This window comes from Zerene cesonia, chromosome 3 (assembly GCF_012273895.1).
Source record: "Zerene cesonia ecotype Mississippi chromosome 3, Zerene_cesonia_1.1, whole genome shotgun sequence".
Lineage (NCBI taxonomy): Eukaryota > Metazoa > Arthropoda > Insecta > Lepidoptera > Pieridae > Zerene > Zerene cesonia.
The window spans coordinates 8841293-8861821 of NC_052104.1; the positions used below are offsets into that span (position 1 = coordinate 8841293).

Genomic DNA, 20529 nt, shown 5'->3' on the forward strand with positions numbered 1-20529 from the left:
CTAGTTATATGTTGAATTCATGTTATAAAGTCTCTCTACGTGTAAATTTTGTTATATTTTATTTTAAAGAATTTATTACATTAGTGAAGGCCCACAAATTGGGCTGCTTACCGAACGAGATACCTTTATATTATATTTAAGATAATATAAATAATTATATGTGTAGTTTAAAGTTTTGATATTCACCACCGTGCCAGTGATTTTGATAACTCATAGTCACCTTTATTTAAATTACTCGTAGTATTATTATTGTTTTATGATAATTGTAAGATTTTAATTTAAATTATTATTTATTCATTTTGTTACACTTGCTCTGGAAGGAATTCCAATTCTTGAAGATTTCTAATTTTTCTCCCGATATCTTTGTCATTATCAATATTTACAACAATTGTTTTATTTTATTGTTGTATTTTCAAGAGGAATATGTAGCGACGCTTTGCAGAATCGCGCAAGCGAAATTTTCACACTACAGAGGCGTATATACACCTTTCCAACATCATTTAATTGGGGCCTTACACCCCGGCCAGTCATGTAGATTGGTCGTGAATGCTCTCTTCTTCGATGGAGCAATTCCACCTGCCTTCCACAAATATATCAATTTTTCTATATAGTTGATAGAAATTCACCAATGTATGCCCCATTTTATACCATGCCTTAAATATCTTGCAATCGTTTGTCACTTTCTCTCTTCCATAGACAGATACTAGTGCAAAAGCAACAAAATGTACGAAAGATTACTAAATCTTAATATAATAAGTGTCGTATAGATTACTAATTTAAGTTAAGACATAAGTTAACCTTTGATTACCATTTGTAAATATAATATCTAGTCTTAAATGTTACACAAGTGAAATAAAAGGCATATTTTTATTAAAACGTTTTATTTAACCTTCAGTCTATATTTACAACTTATCAATTATACTAATATAATATCACATTATATTCGAAAACCAAAATATTGGTAACATTGTATCACTTACGTAACGAGTGGATCCAGGTGCTAACAGGAAAGATAGTTTTTTAAATAATTTCACTTAATTGTAACTGCACTAGAATAGCACATATATAACAGATCGAACATCTAAATAAAAGCAATTATTTAGCAAACAAATGAAATACACATGTTCCAATGTGATTTCTTATTGTTCTTGTGAAATTTTACCATTTACTTTCCACTCTGTGCTTTACATCAAATGTCCTAACTATAAATTATATAAGTACGAGTAAATATAAATAACAGAGAAAACTTATTACTATTTGAGCAATTTACCAAGGTTTTATCACTAAATAACTTACACAAAATCGTCAAAATGTCAAATATTTATCTGTACACAAACTCTTGGACAGAACTCAAGTTCAAGTCTCTCATATAGTATCTACGAGCAAGATGAGGACTTAAAATCTGGAATGTTCCTTCAATATCATTGTATTATAAATAAATGGTGCAATTTTAGTTTTAAATAGTCGTTTAACTATATTAAAGCCAATATTACCGCAATATCCGTCCATAATAAAGTTTTATAGAATATTCTCAGTGGCATTATTGTACTTCATAATTTCAATAAAAACCGAATTTAACGTCACAAGACTTACAGCAAAACGTAGAGACGAAATATTTCGTCTCTAAATAATATAATGAGAACATATGTTCTCATTATATTATTACATAAATTATCAGAATATAGGAATGTGGCATAAAACCAGTGTGAAAAGTTTAAAATAAATGTTCTGTGTTATATGTAATAAACTAGATAATAATCATATAAGTACACAACATAATACCAAAAATATTACCTATTATATGAAAATAATATAATAACTAGACCCGTAATAAGGGCCCAATGTAAACCATTAAAAATAATAATTTACAACTAAATCTATGGGCAAGATAAAAATCTTAAGGCAAGTATTATGATAATTTCTTTAAAAATGCATTTACCATTTGAAATAAATAATAAGATAATATTGTAGTTAAAGATTAATATACTTACATTGTAATTTAGAGTACCATACAATATATATTTCAGGTGACATTTATTAATAAATAAATTAAAATAAAGCTTCAAATAAATTTCAAAAGTTACACACTATGTTCGAGTATGATTTGGAATAAGTCATAAAATATATACAGATTAAGATCTAGCTGATAGTAGATATGACTTTTTATAAAGTAAATTAAATGTATTTTTACTATTTGTGACATTTCCTTATTTAGTAATGGCCACAGATAAAGGCTTTATCTGCGACATTGTATTTAAGACCGATTCTAGATTTAAGAAAACCGGGGAAATTTTAGTTTTTTTAAAGCTACATAATTATTCATGAAATTTGAAATAAACTAGATTGATGATCACTGTCTATATTTCTCGTAGGACATAGGGATATATGTCTTTACCTAAATTAAATGCTTCAAATAGAAAATTATTAAACTTATTTCTTTCTAAAGTACGAGCGCTATTCAATACCTAGGAATAAAAAAAAATGGCTTAAATTATTAAGCTTCCTATTTATTACAAAAAATGTCACATATTTAAGGAATATATAAAGTATTTCACTGAGAAAGATACAACGTATGAAAAATAAGCGTAAATAATCGGATATTTCATGCGTTTTTGGTATTGCCTAAATCATACATAAAGCACTTTTTCCTGAGAATTAATTCGGGGTTTAGAAAGTTGACACATTATTTGGTTGAATATTCAAAACTATTACGCTTCTCAGAATAATTCTTAGAGTACACTATCAGTTCCAATTCAGAATTATTGCCATCGTTCACTTGACCTCATCTTCAATAACTTACCCTCCACCCATACTCCTAAACCAAGGTAAAGTCCACTTATCACGAGATATTCTTATATTTCTAAACTTTCACAGCATCTAGCAAAATTCACTTAGATTCCACCTCCCAGGAATCACACGAGTCACACTATACTTTCAGAAAAACTTTCACATATAGGCAAAGTTTTCATGATTTAATACCTATTCTATTCACCAGTATTATCATTAATTCCGAGTCAGGTGATGAATCACGATTCGTTCATCAGTAGATCTGGTAGATCCATATCTTCTTCCCGTATTGCTAACAACGAAACCGCTTCCTTGGCCAGCTCATCATCACTGAAGTTGTCCGCCATGTTCATCACCAGACTGGTCTTTCTTCTTTCCACCACTTTCATTGGTTTGTCTTCTTGAGTCTGTACCAGCTTGTACTTGGGTCTCCAGACGCGGAGGACGCTGTGAGTGATGAGACCAATGCCAGTGATGATGAAGAGAATCTCCAGTGTGAGCAGCAAGGGCGGGGCGATGACGAAACGCAGACGGAGGATCGAGGCCACTTCGGGGGGTGGTTCTTTGCAGTACTGTTAAGACAAGAAAGAATTGTAAAACTTTTTTGGTTATTATAATACAATCATTATGAATTAATAATATTATTTAAGATCAGGTTGGCGTTGTGGGAAATATACAGGAATTTAACAGTTATTTTCATAAATGCTTTCTAAATTGAACAATTGCATTATGTGATTGGATGTGATATAGTGGGGTCTGAGGGTGATGCAGTATAGCGTGTGGGAAATGGAAAATGTGAATTGCGATGTTAGTTTCGGCGTATGATATGCAGTTGGCGTATTGTGCAGTTGTGTTGTTGGCAGTTTTTTTTTTTGTGATGAATCTCAATGCTAGCCTCTAGGGCTACTACATCTTAGCACGGGCGCGTGAACTGATGGTTCACCCTGGTAGCAACAAGCGCGTCCCCCTTTGTCGGGGACCGTGAACCTCGGCTTGGGCTGTCGCAGGAATGGAGGGGGCCGGAGGGGCCGTACTCGGTCGGGCGCTCATGTTGGCAGTGTGTGCGGCAATTTGTATTACACTGCAGTGCTCGGTGTTCATTGTAGCGTAGATTGTGGCAGTGTTGTGTGTGTTAATGCACACTGTGTTCATTGCAAGTCCCGTGACCCCTTGTAGGGCAGATGATAATGAAGTAGGTGATCAGCCTTCTGTGTCTTGCCAGGTCAGAACATTTTTGTTTGTTTTGTTTTGTTTTGTTTTGTTAGTCCCTACCGGGAATCTAACCCAGGACCGGTTCTACGCGCACGCGTTAACCACTGTATCAAGGAGGCGGTCCGAGTGTAGTTAAGTGTATTATGGTTCAGTGCAGTGGGTTGGAGAGCGTTTTAGTACAATGTATACCGTGCGTGGTATCCGAGCAGTATGAAGATTCACGAGAGCTAGAAGTGTACAATGCATGCAGAGTGCGGTGTGCGGTACAGGTGTCGTTTTTGTTATTCAGTCTGCAGTTCTATATGTAGCAGTACTTAATTTACGGTTTGTGGTACACAGAGTAGTATCCGCCGCTGGATATATTTCGTAATGCAGAAATAGCCTACCAGGTGTTACAGTACTGTGTGCCCGTGTGTGGGCGCAGTACAGTGCTCAGTGTCTATGAACAGTGTGCGTACTCACAAGCGACAGCCAGATGAGCGGCAGCACGCGCTGCGCAAGCGGCGCTGCGACGGGGTTGCCAGGCACCGCGCGCACCGCCAGGTTCACCTGGATGTTGGTTTCTAGCGCCATCGGAACTCCCAAGCGCTGCAAACACGAACACACAATGTAAATTACATTTTAGAATGCATTTAAATCGTGGGACTTTATCACAACGATATTAATTCTTTTTATTATTCTCAATTGAAGTTTTTAATCTGTGGTAGTTATAAACAGTTACCTGGAAATATTTACTAAATTGCTTCGCTTCGCGTCTCGAAGTAAGTCGCTTTTTAATATTTTAGCAAATCTCTGTCATATCAACTTAGACGATAAAATTTTTTTGTCAACCTAACGTAACATTTCAATGGAATCGGAAGTAATAGTCTAGATATAGTCTCTTACTTAAGTAAGAGAAAAATTCATTGGAAGGGCAAAATTTGTATATATATTCACCCGTTTTATTACAATAATGGTTCGCTATTTTATATTTGTTAGACTTGTGAAATTGTAGGTACTATTTGCTAATGATATTGATCACCAATTTTTAAGGTAATTGACCTTTATATTTATAAGCTGTATTTTATCTAAGAATACTTAAATTTTAGGTCTATTACAAGTAGAAAAGAACAAATAGGGCGTTCATATAGCGTTCACGTCTCAATTTGCCTCAAACCAAATCCTGAGTTTAAGTGTGAGCCTGTTAGTAACTTACGGTTTCGATGTCCACATGCGAGGCGTGCTTGACCGGATCCGGATGCATGCCCTCGAAGAATGCTTGCTGCTTCGGATCGGTATCCAAGAAATGTGGTTTGGACAACGCTATTGGGAAACCTGGATGGATTAACAGATAAGAGTTATTTATAAGATTATACTTAAATGTGATATATTTTACGCTTTAAGAAAACGCTCATTGGGCGAAAAATAGCTTATAACTCTGTGGCTCTTTTAGAGTGAACATTCATGGAAATATTACGTAAAAAACTCTCTACGCATCTTCATTACCTATAAATTCTGTTTTATTGACGCAACAATGTGCAAGTCGAGCTCGAAGTAACACACTTCCACAGAAAACCAGCGTGAAATAGTGGCATGCTACTGTTTTTTGTAAGGTGAGTGGGCAAGCTGAAGTCCCGTTTCCTTTTCCTTGCCCTTCCCAGTCCATTCCTATTTTCCCCAACGTCGGTCCTCTATTCCCTTACCCCATAAAATCGGGCAGCGCATTCGCGATGTTCGCGGTGTTTATTCATGGGCGGTAATCGCTTACCATCAGGAGATCCCCATACATTCAATTTAATATTAATGTCTTTTAATTAAATAGATATGAAATGTTTACCATAATAACAGTTTCCGATATCCACAAAGCCATTCGGCAAGCAGTGGTCGGTACAATCACAAGCGTACCGATTGGTGTTGTTGAATGCTGAATCTTCCATCTTGAATCTAAAATAGTATTCAACATATTTTTATTAATAATATAAATAACACATGTGTGTATTGCAAGTCATTTGCAGGCTCTTTCTGTTTACGGGTATAGATGAAGATATACATGCAATCAGTATCTTAATTATCTTAATTTGTTGCGTAGTTTTATATAATACTAGCTGCGCCCCGCGGTTTCACCCGCGTAAGTTAAAGTTAAAGTCATAAAAATAGTTGTCTATATGTTATTACAGTTGATCAGCTATCTACGTAGCAAATTTCATTGCAATCGGTTCAGTAGTTTTTGCGAGAAAGAGCAACAAGCACACACACATCCTTACAAACTTTCGCATAATATAATAATAAATAATTGTAATATTAGTAGGATAGGATATTATACTGAATATCTTAATCTGTATTTTTAATATATTATTTAGTTACTCAAGAATTGCAAAGGTTATGTTTTTTGAATATATAATAAATCAGTTAATCCATTATGTTATAACAGACACAGAAACAAGTCTGCACACGGTTTTTTTCCTGATCGCAAAATTGAACGCAAATGTTTTGGTGACTTAGAAAGTTGAATGGTCTTAGTAAGGATTTGTAATACTTCATAAATTTTGTAATTTTATTTCGATCAATTGCATAATAATAAAAATTTAAGAACACCTTGTTAGGTATTCCTTAAATAATTAAATTATCGTGGTTTAAAAACATTTTTATATTAAAATACGTCGCGAAAATTAAATATATATTTTCTAAAAAAGTGCAGCGACGTGACTGACAGACCTGAAGACTTGATCAAAATTAAACGCCTGTTTATTTAATAGTAAACGCAGTTCGAAACATAAGAATTACTATTTTAGTAGGAGGTAATATTTCTATAATAGCAAATGAGCGGCTAAAATTATCGTTACCATCAAGCGAAAGACGTTTATTGTACTATTATATAATCTTTGCTATTGTTATGAATAAGCTATGATAAGCAAAATTTTGTTTCTTATGTAGGAAACAGTTTTTCAGTTTTGGTTTTCTTTTTTGTAAAATAGCTCTGTCGAATTAAGATAATATCCTGTAATGATAGTAAGTTCTATTTGGTGTTAATAAAAAAAAAATAAAAAAAATTGTATAATTTTATTTGATTTGATTGACTAAATTCGATATAATACACAACTATATTATTATTAACGTACAACGTAATTGTAAGAAACTGAATTCAATGACGTACCAAATGGATGGATAGATTATGTATTTTAAAACGGCACCATACTGGTGCTTATTATTCTGTGACCATACATTCTCACACATAGAACTGATACATACATACGAATCGGGCAATTACCTGGTTTTGGTATTGCCATTTATGTACAATGTATTCATAAAGACCAAAATTATGTAAGAACTAATATTTTAGTAAAAATCACCTAATACAAAATAATATAAAATGCTAACACTACTTTTACTAAAACAAATCTATCTATTTACCTATACAGCTGTATATCTTAGACTCACCTGGACACCCTGAAGCCCAGGTCCCCCATGAAGTCCTCCTGGAACACGAAGGGGTTCACGCGGCACGCCTGCTTGCGGAACACGGGTATTGGGTTACTCGTATTGTAGTTTGGTGGCAGCATCAGGCCTTCGTAGGTGCCTTTCAAACGGTTACAGGGGATGCTGTGGAATGTGGTTGGGTTTGTATGATAAGAGACATATAAAATAAATTAATGATTAAATTCTAGTTCTAGTGTATTATGTAGCTACATATATTATATTGCTCGAAATTTCGCTCTTTAAGAGAGCTTAACTTAAATAAAAACACCAGGAAATCTAGCATACATAAGTTGTATAGGAAGTTTCCAATATAAAATCTAGTGGGTGCAAACTTGGACAAAATTTACAAAAAAAGTTGTTAACCTTCCTCGTGAGAAATTTTGAAAGAATAGAAAAAATTTGATCACAAGGCGGGATGCGAACCCGCGTTTTTTGCCAAACCGTAGCAACGCCTAGCCTCTCGGCTACCCGTGATCCCGGGCAAATTTTTTCTATTCTTTCAAAATTTCTTATTTATAAAGCATTTCAATGCTATAAAACTGAAAATTAAACCTACCTCGTATTAAGCGTGGTGAACCCCTGTTCAGGCAGACCAGGCAGCTTGTTCCACGTGTTGATGGAGTATCTTTTTTTCGGATCCCGCAGTTCCACCTCCACCTCCTCTCGCCTTTGCGCGTAGAACTGAGAAAATTTCCCGATTTATGTCTTCGTCTATTTGTTAATTGATTCACCCAACATATAAAAATCATTTTTTTAGAAGGATCACCCAAGCATTAAATCTCGGTTATTCGAAGCAGATTAGTAAAACTCTAACTATATATTCAACTAAATTAGACTATTTATCAAATTTTCTACGACAAGCGTTTTTAAATTAAAATTATTAACTATAGCCTATAGGCTCATTAAGAAGAGAAGAATCTTTTACCGGCTTGTCTACCTATTACTCCAGATTCAATGGGGCTAAATGACACAAATAGCACAACATCAGCAAATGAGAATCGCCTTCGTTTTTTAACAATTAGTTATCATTGCATGGTGAATATCATTGCATATTATAAAAAATAACCGTAATTTGGTTATATGACCAATATTGATATTTAGTACCAACACATATCTACATTAAATTAACCTAAACTGTAAATTAAAAATAAAGTATTCATTATTGTGACTAAGAATATGTAGGAAAAAATACGAACATGAATTTTGTCTTAATATTGCGCGACTAGCATATACCTATATGTAAATAAATATGACAGGACAATAAAGTCATATATTTACTATTTATATATTTACTTCTAATTGTAAATTTAACAATTTTTTGCTAGAAACGAGGAAGTGCTTGCGCAAAACTTGTCTATTTTATTGACAATAATATTTGTCACACATAAATTATAATTTTGTTGAGTTTTCAGCTATTTCTGCGAAACTGAGAAAAAAAAATCAATGAATAAAGACTATGTGTTTGTAACAGTTTCACTGCAGTAATTTAGCTCGCCCTTAAGTGACCAACAACTGGTAAAACTAGCTTTGCTGAGTAACTAAGAACAAATCTAGAAATTAAAGACTATATCTTGTTGTTGTTGTAGTCTCCCAGTGACCACGCTCGCTGTAAAGTGTTCGATACGTCGGGTATGATAATAAAATGAATAAATCGCGTTGTAAATACGTTAAAAACTTTTTAATTCCTAAATGTATAATACGCTTAAAATCAAACACAAGAAAATACTAAGAGCGAATCTTTCGTACTTAAAAAAAAAATAAAAATTTCTTACCCTATCCATAATTCCAATTCTGCCGAAGTCGATCCACCCTGGAAGCAGACTGCTGGCAACCTTCACGAGTGGGTCATCATAGCCCCATAGGAATTCTCCAGCCGTCATCTCCTTGAACAGTTCCGAGTCAAGGGCCTTGATAGTGTAATAGGCCGCTGCGTTAGCCAAGTACCCCAGCCCTTGGTCAGCTAGAAGCGTACTGATAGCCTGAAATATATCATAGACTTGTTTGATATGTAAAAATATGAGACATATTATTTTTTGGTTTATAAAATTTTAAAGTATCTAATTCCAAAAGATTGTCATGTTGGTGCAAAACCTCATAGGAGGCCTGTGTCCCAGCAGTGGGAACATATGTGGGCTGATGATGATGATGATGATGTTGGTGCAAGGAAGTAACCCTGTCATCGCCTTGTTTCGGCCACCCATGATCCCACCTTAGGAATCCAATTTCTTGGTATATCTATCTATCGTAGATTTCACTCGAATCTATACCAATATTATAAAGATGAAGAGTTTGTTTGTTTGTATGAACGCACTAATCTCAGAAATAGCTGGTCCGATTTGAAAAATTCTTTAAATGTTAGATGGCCCATTTATTGGGGATCGAAGCCGAGTCGGAATGCTAGTGCAGCATATGTGCTTCTCTTTCTGAACTTTTAAATGGATTGATCTTTGTATTAATTGATTGAAATTTCTCTCTACCTTAATTCTAATACTACAAAATAGTTTCATTTAAATTACACATAACTTTAATAAAAAAATTGTTTTGGGGAATCTTTGTGAATTTTTTAACTTAACAAATATGTTTAATCTAAATAATTACTTAGTTGTATGTTTTCAATTCAACACACTATCAAATTAGCGTTTCTATGTCCTGAATCAAACAGTAATCTGTTTTTTATTGATTTATTTTAATTTTTTCCGTATCCCTATTACCATATACCTTAAGTCATAATAAAACACGTTGTAACTCATGTTTACACATTTTTTTTCGTATTTAGCAGCGCAATGATACAAGGTGTAGTCTCAGACCAATCCCATCCTACTAGTAATATTATAAATGCGAAAGTTTGTAAGGATGTGTGTGTTTGTTGCTATTTCACGCAAAATCAACAGAACCGATTGCAATGAAATTTGGTACGTAGACAGCTGGACAACTGGAATAACATATAGGCAACTTTTTATCCTAACATCCTACGGGATACGGACTTACGCGGTTGAAACCGCGGGGCGCAGCTAGTCTCAAAATAATTTCAAATTGTTCAAACACAAAAAATAGGTACTCATTACAAAGGTAGCAATTTGACATATCATCAGCCAGAATTCGTAACAAGATACAAAAACTAAAACAAGAAAAAATACGCAAAAAATTAACCGACACGACAAAATGTCATTTGCTAATGTGTTTTGACACGTCTGGTACAGGTGACGTGACCTCCAACCTGACTACACCGCTTCCCATATATTCATGATATTACACGTGCTTGAAAATCTGCTTTGTAATCTCTGATAATATAATAGTCACAGTTTTGATTATTTTGAAGGCATTTATACCACTAGCTTACCAATTGGTAACACTTTATAAAATCTTCCAGTTGGAAGTTAAATTAATTATTGTTATGGGTTACTAGCTGTGCCCCGCGGTTTCACCCGCGTAAGTCCGTATCCCGTAGGAATATCGGAATAAAAAGTTGCCTATATGTTATTCCAGTTATCCAGCTGTCTACGTACCAAATTTCATTGCAATTGGTTCAGTAGTTTTTACGCGAAAGAGTAACAAACATCCATACATCCATACTTACAAACTTTCGCATTTATAATATTATAATAATAATATTTAAGGAGGTTGGAACTACCGGTCAAGCCCATTACGGTGGGGATACAGCGGGCAGTCCTACTGGATAACGCTCGGATAGTCCGTAGGTTCCTCACTCAGTCGCCCTAGGCTCCGGCCGTCTGGTCACTCAGCCGGAGTTTTTAACAACACCGCCGCAAGGCGAGGTACTACTCTGACATAATAATAATAGGATTTTTGTTATAAACCAACTCTAAATACAATAATTTCTCAATCTATTCTAATTCTAAAGAAGTATTTATTTGTTTGATAGAGGAAATTTTAGAAACTACTCAACCGATTTTAAGTTTTATTCAAATCGCTCCTTGGAAATGTGAATGATCTCTAAGCTCCACAGTAGCTATGTATACTAAAGGCAAAACCTGGACAGATCGCTAGGTGTTATGCTGATATTATCAATTTCATGGCATTTACGTTTAAATTGAGGAAATTTTTTTCCATATTTTTTTGTCAGCAAACATTCGAATAGTAATTAGACCATTACCGCCCATTAATATAAGAAAATGTTAGCTGTCTGTAAATAGGCTACATTTTATATATTTTTATTATATTAAAGGGTACCACTGAAAATCAGAGCTGAGGCGTTAAGCCTTAGGTTTCCTGAGTGGTATCCCTTTTTGGCACACGCAGCCACACATATTTGTTAAGTGTAGCCGTAAAAGTTTTGTTTTTTTCCCTTATTTTTTTTTTTGATTTATTGTATGCTTCTGTTCTCTGTTATGATCTTTTGTGTGTGTGTATGTCTGTGTCAAAATAAATGTTTTTCTTTCTTTCTTTCTTTCTTTCTATTTATTCTCATTAAAAGGGAGAAGGTAAGAATAGATGGTGACAGGAATAAGAGAAATGATTATGATGGAGGAAAAGGATATGGGCCTAAAAATATCGATCATCCCCTTCTAGTTTCGCTCATAGCATCAGATTCAATATCAACAGATATTAGAACAGTTTATTTTACGTTTTTAAAGGCTTCCTTTATGCTGAAAATAGTGGTACATTTTAGTTTATAGGACCCCTTTTGCTATCATCTAAATTACTATTTCTAATTGTATGCTCGAGTAAATCCACATTTATCATGGCCTCTCCTACTAGAAAGGCCACATCCGACTACAAGTAAAGAATGCTAATCAATGTTTCCATAAAATTTAAATTAAACGCTAAAATATGCCATACGCTCCGCAAATCCTACAAAATGACGCCCTCGTTTTACAAATCGCGAATGATTATGAGAATAAATCAAAGATTTATGACAGTCTGCTAAGTGTGTAGAAGGAAGTAGCATAAACGTTTAATGTCAAAGATGAGGCATTAAACTCTCGTAATTCGTTTGCGGTACACGTGCACACGTGAGTTGGTTGGTTTCATTGAGGAAACATTATGACAAGTTCATAATTATAGCGTGCCGAAATGTATAAAAATGATTTAGGAGTCTGGTCAAATGCTTGTATCATTAAACATTGAAATAACAAACTGTCACTAGTTAAATTTGTGAATTTTTTGTAGGCACATTTTCAACCGATTGCAAAAAATGAGGAGGTTATCAATTAAACTGTATTTTTTGGCTCTGTGACCGTGAAGTTACGACTGGGTGAACTGATTTTGAGGATAATTTAAAAACTGGTACCTCTACTGGTAGTCAGGTGCGAGTAGTAATGTCTTCAAGCATGTATTTTTTATGTGTTTATTATAAACTGTTTACCCCGAGTCCCTACCTATGCGAATGTTCCTAAGCGGTGGTGATCACTTACCTTCACGCGAATCACCAGCTCGGGTAACTGCACGATACGACGTAAAAAATGTCAACATCATCAGCCCATATATATGTCCCCACTGCTGGGACACAGGCCTCCTATGAGGGTTCAGGCCATAATTTACCACGCTGGCCAAGTGCGGGTTGGCAGATGTCACATGTCGTCGAACTTTTGATTCTTGGAAATGCCGGTTTCCTCACGATGTTTTCCTTCACCGTTTTAAGCAGTGGTGATGTTATCCACATGTGCAGATAAATTGAAGAAATATTTATTTCCTGCACGCTGGCCCGGTCTCGAACCCCGACTTATCGATTTTTAAATCCGAGGTTCTCACCACTGAGCCACCACTACCTACCTAGATTTTTAATTTTATACATTCCATTTCCAATTCATTTTACGTCATTTCAACTCGCTAAAAGTAGAAAGAACCATCCTTTTACGCAATACATAAACCTCGTCTGGTAGAGATCGCTAACTAGCGATAAGACTGTCGTTTGTACGTGCCTCTTTCATGTTCTAGTTGTGATTGAATGTCAATTGTTGCTGCAATCAAGTATAAAATATAATAAATAAAGCTGTCAAACTCACGAGAAGCGCTATGTTGGGCACAACTATAGTGTCGTTGTAGTGGCGCACCGACTTGTCTGGCAGAAACTTCAACTTGATGACCGGGTTCATCGTCATCACGCCGCGCTCCTTGTCTATCGTTATGTTCTCATTCGTTCTCATCTCCCTGGAAGGGGGGGGGATTGTAAATATGTAAGAAAATATGCTTCAAAAAGTATTATATAGGCTATTGGGAAGTGATATCAGTAAGTGTACTTAGGAATTATTTGTTTATTGCATTAATACTCTAAAGAAGATGTAGTTTTTATTTATATCACATTTTATTTACTTAGCTTCACCTGTATGTTTGTATGTAAAGACTCTTTTAGACTCATTTATTCAAAATCAACATAATATTAAATCACATATATATCTATTTTTTATACATTTTTATACGTGGTTGGAATAAATAGATAGATTGCATCCAACGTATCTTTGATGTAAGGAAATCTTGAATAAATATGTTGGTAAATGAGATTATTGCCCTGCTTCAAGTCCTCTGTGTATGTATATCCCTTAATTTTACCGTTAAACATACTGAAAGCCATTAAAAGTGGTGCCCAGAATATTAATTTAAAGCTTAAATATTATTCATTAGGTAACATGGTAGCGACGATGGCGACATCTTCATTTCAGAGATGAGTTGGTCGCACTGTACCCATATAAAGTTATTATTTTTTTTATCTGCTATCTAATCCTTTAATTTCTATATTCGTTTGTCCTAAATAAACAAAATATAATTTATGCTAACATTAATACCGTAAGGAATTTTATATATTACGGTACATCATATGATTTATGTTTACTTGCGTAGGTCGGTTGATTCAATATGCAAAAAATGTCTAACAATAAACACAAATATTGCTATATTTTAACTATCTAAAACCAGTACTTAACTAAAGTCGTATATTTAGAAATTAAAGACTTTTTAACGGATTTTAAACGCGATCATTATATTATTAACCCGACGTTTCGAACACTTTACAGCGAGCGTGGTCACGTCTCCCGTCTTAATTTCAAAATGTATAATAGAATTGTAAAATCAAACACAAGAAAATACTAAATCCGTATATCTTAAAGTAGGATATATTCAATTGCTTTACATTTACAATCCATGTGTTGTATATCTCTATATAAATAAAATTCTTGTGTCACAATGTAACATAACCTTACTCCTCCGAAACGGGTGGACCGATTCAAATGAAATTTTGTGTGCACATCGGGTAGGTCTGAGAATCAGTCAACATCTATTTTTTATAACACTAAATGTTAAGAATAAGGCAGAACAGCGTTTGCCTAGTCAGCTAGTAATATATAAATCCCACAAAAACATTTGCTATAAAATGTTGCCATTACGATCACATAAGGTTTTCCCTGTGATAAATATATAAGATCTCGTATAGAACCAAGCTTCTGAATCTACCCGGACTACCCCTACCGACCCTAACTTCACAAGTTCTATATATCAGTAACTAAGTACATATTAGTCTTATCAGTAATGTATAACTTCTCCGTTTCGCTACCGTCATCGAAGTGTATTTAGTTAGTAACGAAACACCCAGCCATATATTTTACTCAATACATTATAATAATAACAATTATTCTTATTTATTTGCATAATGTGTGTACAAAAGTTAACAACGATTACAATACGACAAATTATCCACAAAGGGCGTATAAATTTCATTAGCTCCGCGTCATTACTTAATAATTTTTTAGTTAAATTTTTGACATCGAATCTAAATTACATTATTTAATTGTTGCATTGGAGATAAGAAGTGTAAAAAATGCAACGAATAGTATTAGATATACAAGAGAGATTTATTTACTACCAAATTAAAATATAGTAACAAAGATGTAAGCACAGATAACATAATACCACAGATAACACAATATATACTATATGTATGTACGTTGTAATATACCTAGCTACCATACTCACTGGAACTTATATGGGCCCAGTTCTTGCACTTTCAGAACCTTCTCCTCTCCTCTCAGGAACTCCCTCACGTTGGTATAGTTGAAGATGTAGACATCAGAAAACACTTCATACGTCGGATTTGACCACATGTTGTAGATGAATTTACCCTCTTTTATTTCCGCGTACTGAAAATAATATATTTACTGTAATATATTCTACTTCTGAATTATTGTAATGTCTTTATACATTTTACTTTAGATTGTCGGTTGTGTATTTTATTATCTTTGTTTGGTTTTAGGGGTATTATCTGATACTCCAGGTTGGTAAAAATGGTTTAAGTTAGCATAAAGTTGTGTGATGGGTTTCGATATAAGCTTGATTAGTATATATGTTACAGTTAAAACCCCCTCTTCCGTTACAATACGTTTTGCCTAGTTAGAACTAGTTGTAAATGCATTTAGTTACAACTAGTTCTGACTTGCAAAAACGCGTGGTAACGGAAAACTGGTTTTGACTATAATATTCAGACGTATTGATTAGGTCGTAAGCGACATTCCATAAACGAGGTTTTCAATAATTTGCGTATTGTTTTAGTTCTGTAAGCGTAGATGAATTCAAAATGACAAATGTAAACACACGATCAATATTCATGTTTATAAATTTAATTCATACAGCAACCAAAATTTAGACGATAACAATATGGCATTGAAGACATTGTATCATGTAGAAAATTCACAATAAAGAAGGTTAGCGGGGAATTGGAAGATCACGATGCTCATTATATTGCATAACGAAATAGGTCAGACATATTTTATTTGGTGTTTAACGTAAAATCATAATACTTGTTGTTTAATGACAACGTGCAGTGTGCATGCGTCATGGCAAAAATGATTTCAAATAATTCCTACTATCCTACTCCTACTAATATTATAAATGCGAAAGTTTGTAAGGATGTGTGTGTGGTTGTTGCTCTTTCACGCAAAAACTACAGAACCGATTGCTGTGAAATTTAGTACGTAGACAGCTTGACAACTGGAATAACATATAGGCAACTTTTTATCCCGATATTCCTACGGGTTACGGACTTACGCGGGTGAAACCGCGGGGCGCAGCTAGTGTTTAATATAAATATGGATTGAGGATTATTGAAATATAATCGGTGGCCAAAAAAGTGGTCAAAAGACAGAAGGGATTCACATCTAAGCTTACTATCAGGCGAGATCATGGTCAAGACTTGGCCTATTAGCGAATGGGAAAAAAACACCATCAAATTTATGGCCGTGTCAACCGTTGCTTAACCTCGAATTTATTATTTGTTGTTATAGCGGCAACAAAAAATACATCATCACTTAAAATTTTAAATTTCCACCTATCACGGTTCATGAGATACAGCCTGGTGACAGACGGACGGGCGGACAGACAGACAGACATTTAAGTCTCAGACCCTTTTCGGAACCCCTATGCTTAAGTTATCGAAAAAATAATAATGCCGTAATATTTACATCTTTTAATCTTTTTTATTTAACTTCTTTAATAAACACACATGTTTTAATCTTACAGTTTTCACCAATTTACTGTGACGTTCATAAAAACAAACGTTAGTAACATTAACAGATTAATATCTGTTATTCTCCGAGGAAGTTTGCTCAGAAAATCAATTACTAAAACACTTAGGAACTCAAACAAATAAATAATTATGTGAACAATTAAGTTTGTTTGCAATGACGCCAGCTCAGTGCTAAATATTATATATATATTTGTGTGTTTGCAAATCTGAGCAAACTAAGACAAGTTTATTTGTTAGGCTGACTTATACAGTGTTTCCTGTTATTTATAAATAAGCTTTAAAAGGAGGTGGTTTCTAAAAGGATACTAATATTATATTAATGCGAAAGTGCAAGAATGTGTATGAGTGTTGCTCTTTCACGCAAAAACTACTAAACCGATTGCAATTAAATTTGGTACGTAGACAGCTAGACAACTAGAATAACATAAAGCCAACTTTTTATCCCGATATTCCTACGGGATTCGGATTACGCGGGTGAAACCGCGGGGCGCAGCTATTTTTCTATGACCATAAGGTTGGCAATTGGCATGTGTCATGACTTGCCAGCTTGTCAGATGTAAACCCTACAAGAGTACGATGTTTCATCGAGTACGTGAACTGATGATGATGATGATAAGAAAAACTTACCCAATTGGTGACTATTGTGATTGGATCGACGATCATTGATATCACTCCAAGTATAATTAATAAGCTGCCATAAACTAGCGTGACCGCTGACTCTGCGAATAGATAAATAATAAACTTCTATTAAATCCATAATACACATAAAAATATAAATCGAAATATTCAACAGAGTATTACGAAATATTATAAGAATCGTTTGCTTTATGAAAGAACTAGCTACAACTCTCGGAATCACTCGCGTGACACCCGGATAAAAAGCCTATGTTCTAATCCAGACTGTAATCTATCTCTGTACCAAATTTTATACAGATGCGATAAACTGTTTTCGCGTGAACAAACAAACATCGATACCAACAAACATTCGCGTTTATAATATTATTTGGATTAATACAAGGATGTAAATCCTACTATCCTACTAATATTATAACATATAGGCAACTTTTTATCCCGATATTTATACGGGGTACGGAATTACGCGGGTGAAACCGCGGGGCGCAGCTAGTAATGTATAATTTGCATGAACAGATCTATAAATATAGACGTACAGTTCCTGAATCTCATCTCATCCAAAAACTATACATTTATGTTAATATTCTAAGATAAAAAATGTATTGTCTCATCCAATTATTTATCTTTAAGGAAGGTCAGGTTCAATTGAAACGGTCATATCCTATTCTTTTTTAAATAACGGTTGATAAAAATTCATTAACCTATATTCGTTTTAATATCAGTATATAATTTATAAAACGCCGGAAAAAAGATAATTCAGTTGATTAAAAGTAAGATATGTGTAATTTATAATATTTATAAGATACCATTTGTCTGAATTATACTAAATTAATTGGGAGTCAATTAACATCATAGCCCAGCATGCTCGCTGATAAAAAATATATCTAATATATTATATTTCGCATTTTATTTTAATGATTCGACATATATCCTAACGGTAGTCGTTGCATATAGAGAACGTATAAATAATATTTTTGTGTCACAGTATGTTCACCTCCGAAACAGCTTGACTGATTTACGGATTTCTCCATTCGGCTGTATTTATTTTTGTTTTGTCTCATCAGAACGATCGACTGGGTGAACCGATTTTGATGATTCCTTTTCTTATTGAATACTGATGTAATTCTTAGTATAGAAACGAACATTGTATATATATTTAGAGATAGAACTTACGTCTTTTTTGTACTGTAAAATTCTGTATTTTCATGATAGATATCCTTCCCTTGCTGGGTACATGTTGTATCGCTTTCTTCGGTCCTAACACCATTTTGGACCTGTAACAAGACAAACATATATACATAAATATCTATTTAATTCCGCTACAATAGAAGTGACATGAAGTTGTTTGATCAGATCAATATAACTTATTAAAGATTTTTTTTAATTACACTATTAATTCTTTAAATTCCATTGCTTGCCGAATGAACGAGCTTTCAATGGAAATTACCCGAATTACCCAAAACAGTAACCTGTATCATATTCTTATAAAAATCACTTCCTAATCAACACGCTTGTATCAGTTTCACCTGTATTTTTAGGCGATGTTACATACATCATACAACGATGGCTTTGGGCGCAATTTTGACCCGAAATAAACCGACAGATTTCAATTAAACTTTATCAAGGAGCGGTGACAGTACAATCATTTCATGAGTTTATCTTATTGTCCTAATTAGGGTCGCCAGGATTAAATAATTTTTTTCTGGTACTTATACTTTGTAATGTAAGTTAGACTTAATAATAATAATTCACTAATAAACACACGTTCGAAACCGGGCGAGCGTGCAGGAAATAAATAGATTTTTCAATTTATCTGCGCATGTGGATAACATCACCACTGCTTAACGGTGAAGGAAAACATCGTGAGGAAACCGGCATGTCCAAGAATTAAAAGTTCGACGACATGTGACATCTGCCAACCCGCACTTGGCCAGCGTGGTGGATTATGGCCTGAATCTTCATAGGAGGCCTGTGTCCCAGCAGTGGGAACATATATGGGCTGATGATGATGAATCAACACATTAGTTACAAAGCAGATGATTTTTCAACCAAATCTGGAGAGCATGGAAAGTATTACGAAAAGCGAAATAACACAAGTTGAATGCTATTACAATATTAAAGTCGCTATAAAATTATAAATCCCAAAGAGTAAGATGTATCCATTATATAATCTACATCTGAAGAATTTGTAGAACGTCACAAGTGTGACTTTGCCAGTTATTTATTTACTTATTTATTATATTATCGTTCAAAGTCGCGTTGATGTTTTGCCGAAACCAGAGGATGTGTAATATAGATAAAAAAACTGGTAATTATGCTAAACTTTGCTTTAACTAGTTATGGGAATTGACGCAGATTTTAAAGGCCAGTCCTTGACTAGATCGCTATTAGTCAGACAATTTTTTGGAATTTTAACCTCAAACTGGCAATGACGTATTTTGTGCTAAAATTTTTTGAGCGAACAAAGACAACAAGAACTTATATGGAGTTTTTTCAAGTGCTGTTACATGTCGCGGACGTATTTTAATCCCGTGGCCCCTTCACTCAAGTGGCTAGACGGAACACAGTGGGGTTTTGGTCGGTAAGAATCCGACATAACCCACGGCTCCATCCCCGCGGGCCGTGGGTATCTATGCAAAATTTCCCCACTATAAAAAAAAAAAAGTGCTGTTACATCATCACTTGAAATAATATATCAAACAATAAATTTAACGAAATCTATCGGAATAAGCGCTTTAAGACATCCAACAATGTCCAATGAAGGGGACATATATAATTTAAAATGTAAAATGCATTCACATATAGTTGAAATAATTACTGTTGGTGCAAAAACTTCTTGATTGTAACGAAATATATATAATATCATAATCAATATGATACGCTAGAATCTAAATCAACCTGGAGAACAACTTTCAAACTCAAAAGAGAAATTAATAAAAAATAATAATAACTATTATAAAATACTGTAA

The 20529-nt window shown here is 34.2% G+C and overlaps 1 protein-coding gene across 1 annotated transcript in view; it reads right to left on the bottom strand.

The window, feature by feature from the left end:
• Window positions 1-1649: 1649 nt before the first annotated feature.
• The window catches only part of LOC119836021 (scavenger receptor class B member 1-like), a 33258-nt gene continuing 14378 nt past the window's right edge, over window positions 1650-20529 (bottom strand). Inside the window, exons 2-12 of the mRNA XM_038361190.1 lie at window positions 18734-18834; window positions 17555-17646; window positions 15382-15545; window positions 13422-13566; window positions 9228-9434; window positions 8012-8136; window positions 7417-7578; window positions 5816-5922; window positions 5195-5313; window positions 4462-4587; window positions 1650-3359 (exon numbers count right to left, since the gene is read on the bottom strand). Coding sequence (XP_038217118.1) covers window positions 3027-3359; window positions 4462-4587; window positions 5195-5313; window positions 5816-5922; window positions 7417-7578; window positions 8012-8136; window positions 9228-9434; window positions 13422-13566; window positions 15382-15545; window positions 17555-17646; window positions 18734-18827 — 1674 coding nt within the window. The 5' untranslated portion in view covers window positions 18828-18834 and the 3' untranslated portion in view covers window positions 1650-3026. The remainder of the gene's footprint in view (window positions 3360-4461; window positions 4588-5194; window positions 5314-5815; window positions 5923-7416; window positions 7579-8011; window positions 8137-9227; window positions 9435-13421; window positions 13567-15381; window positions 15546-17554; window positions 17647-18733; window positions 18835-20529) is intronic.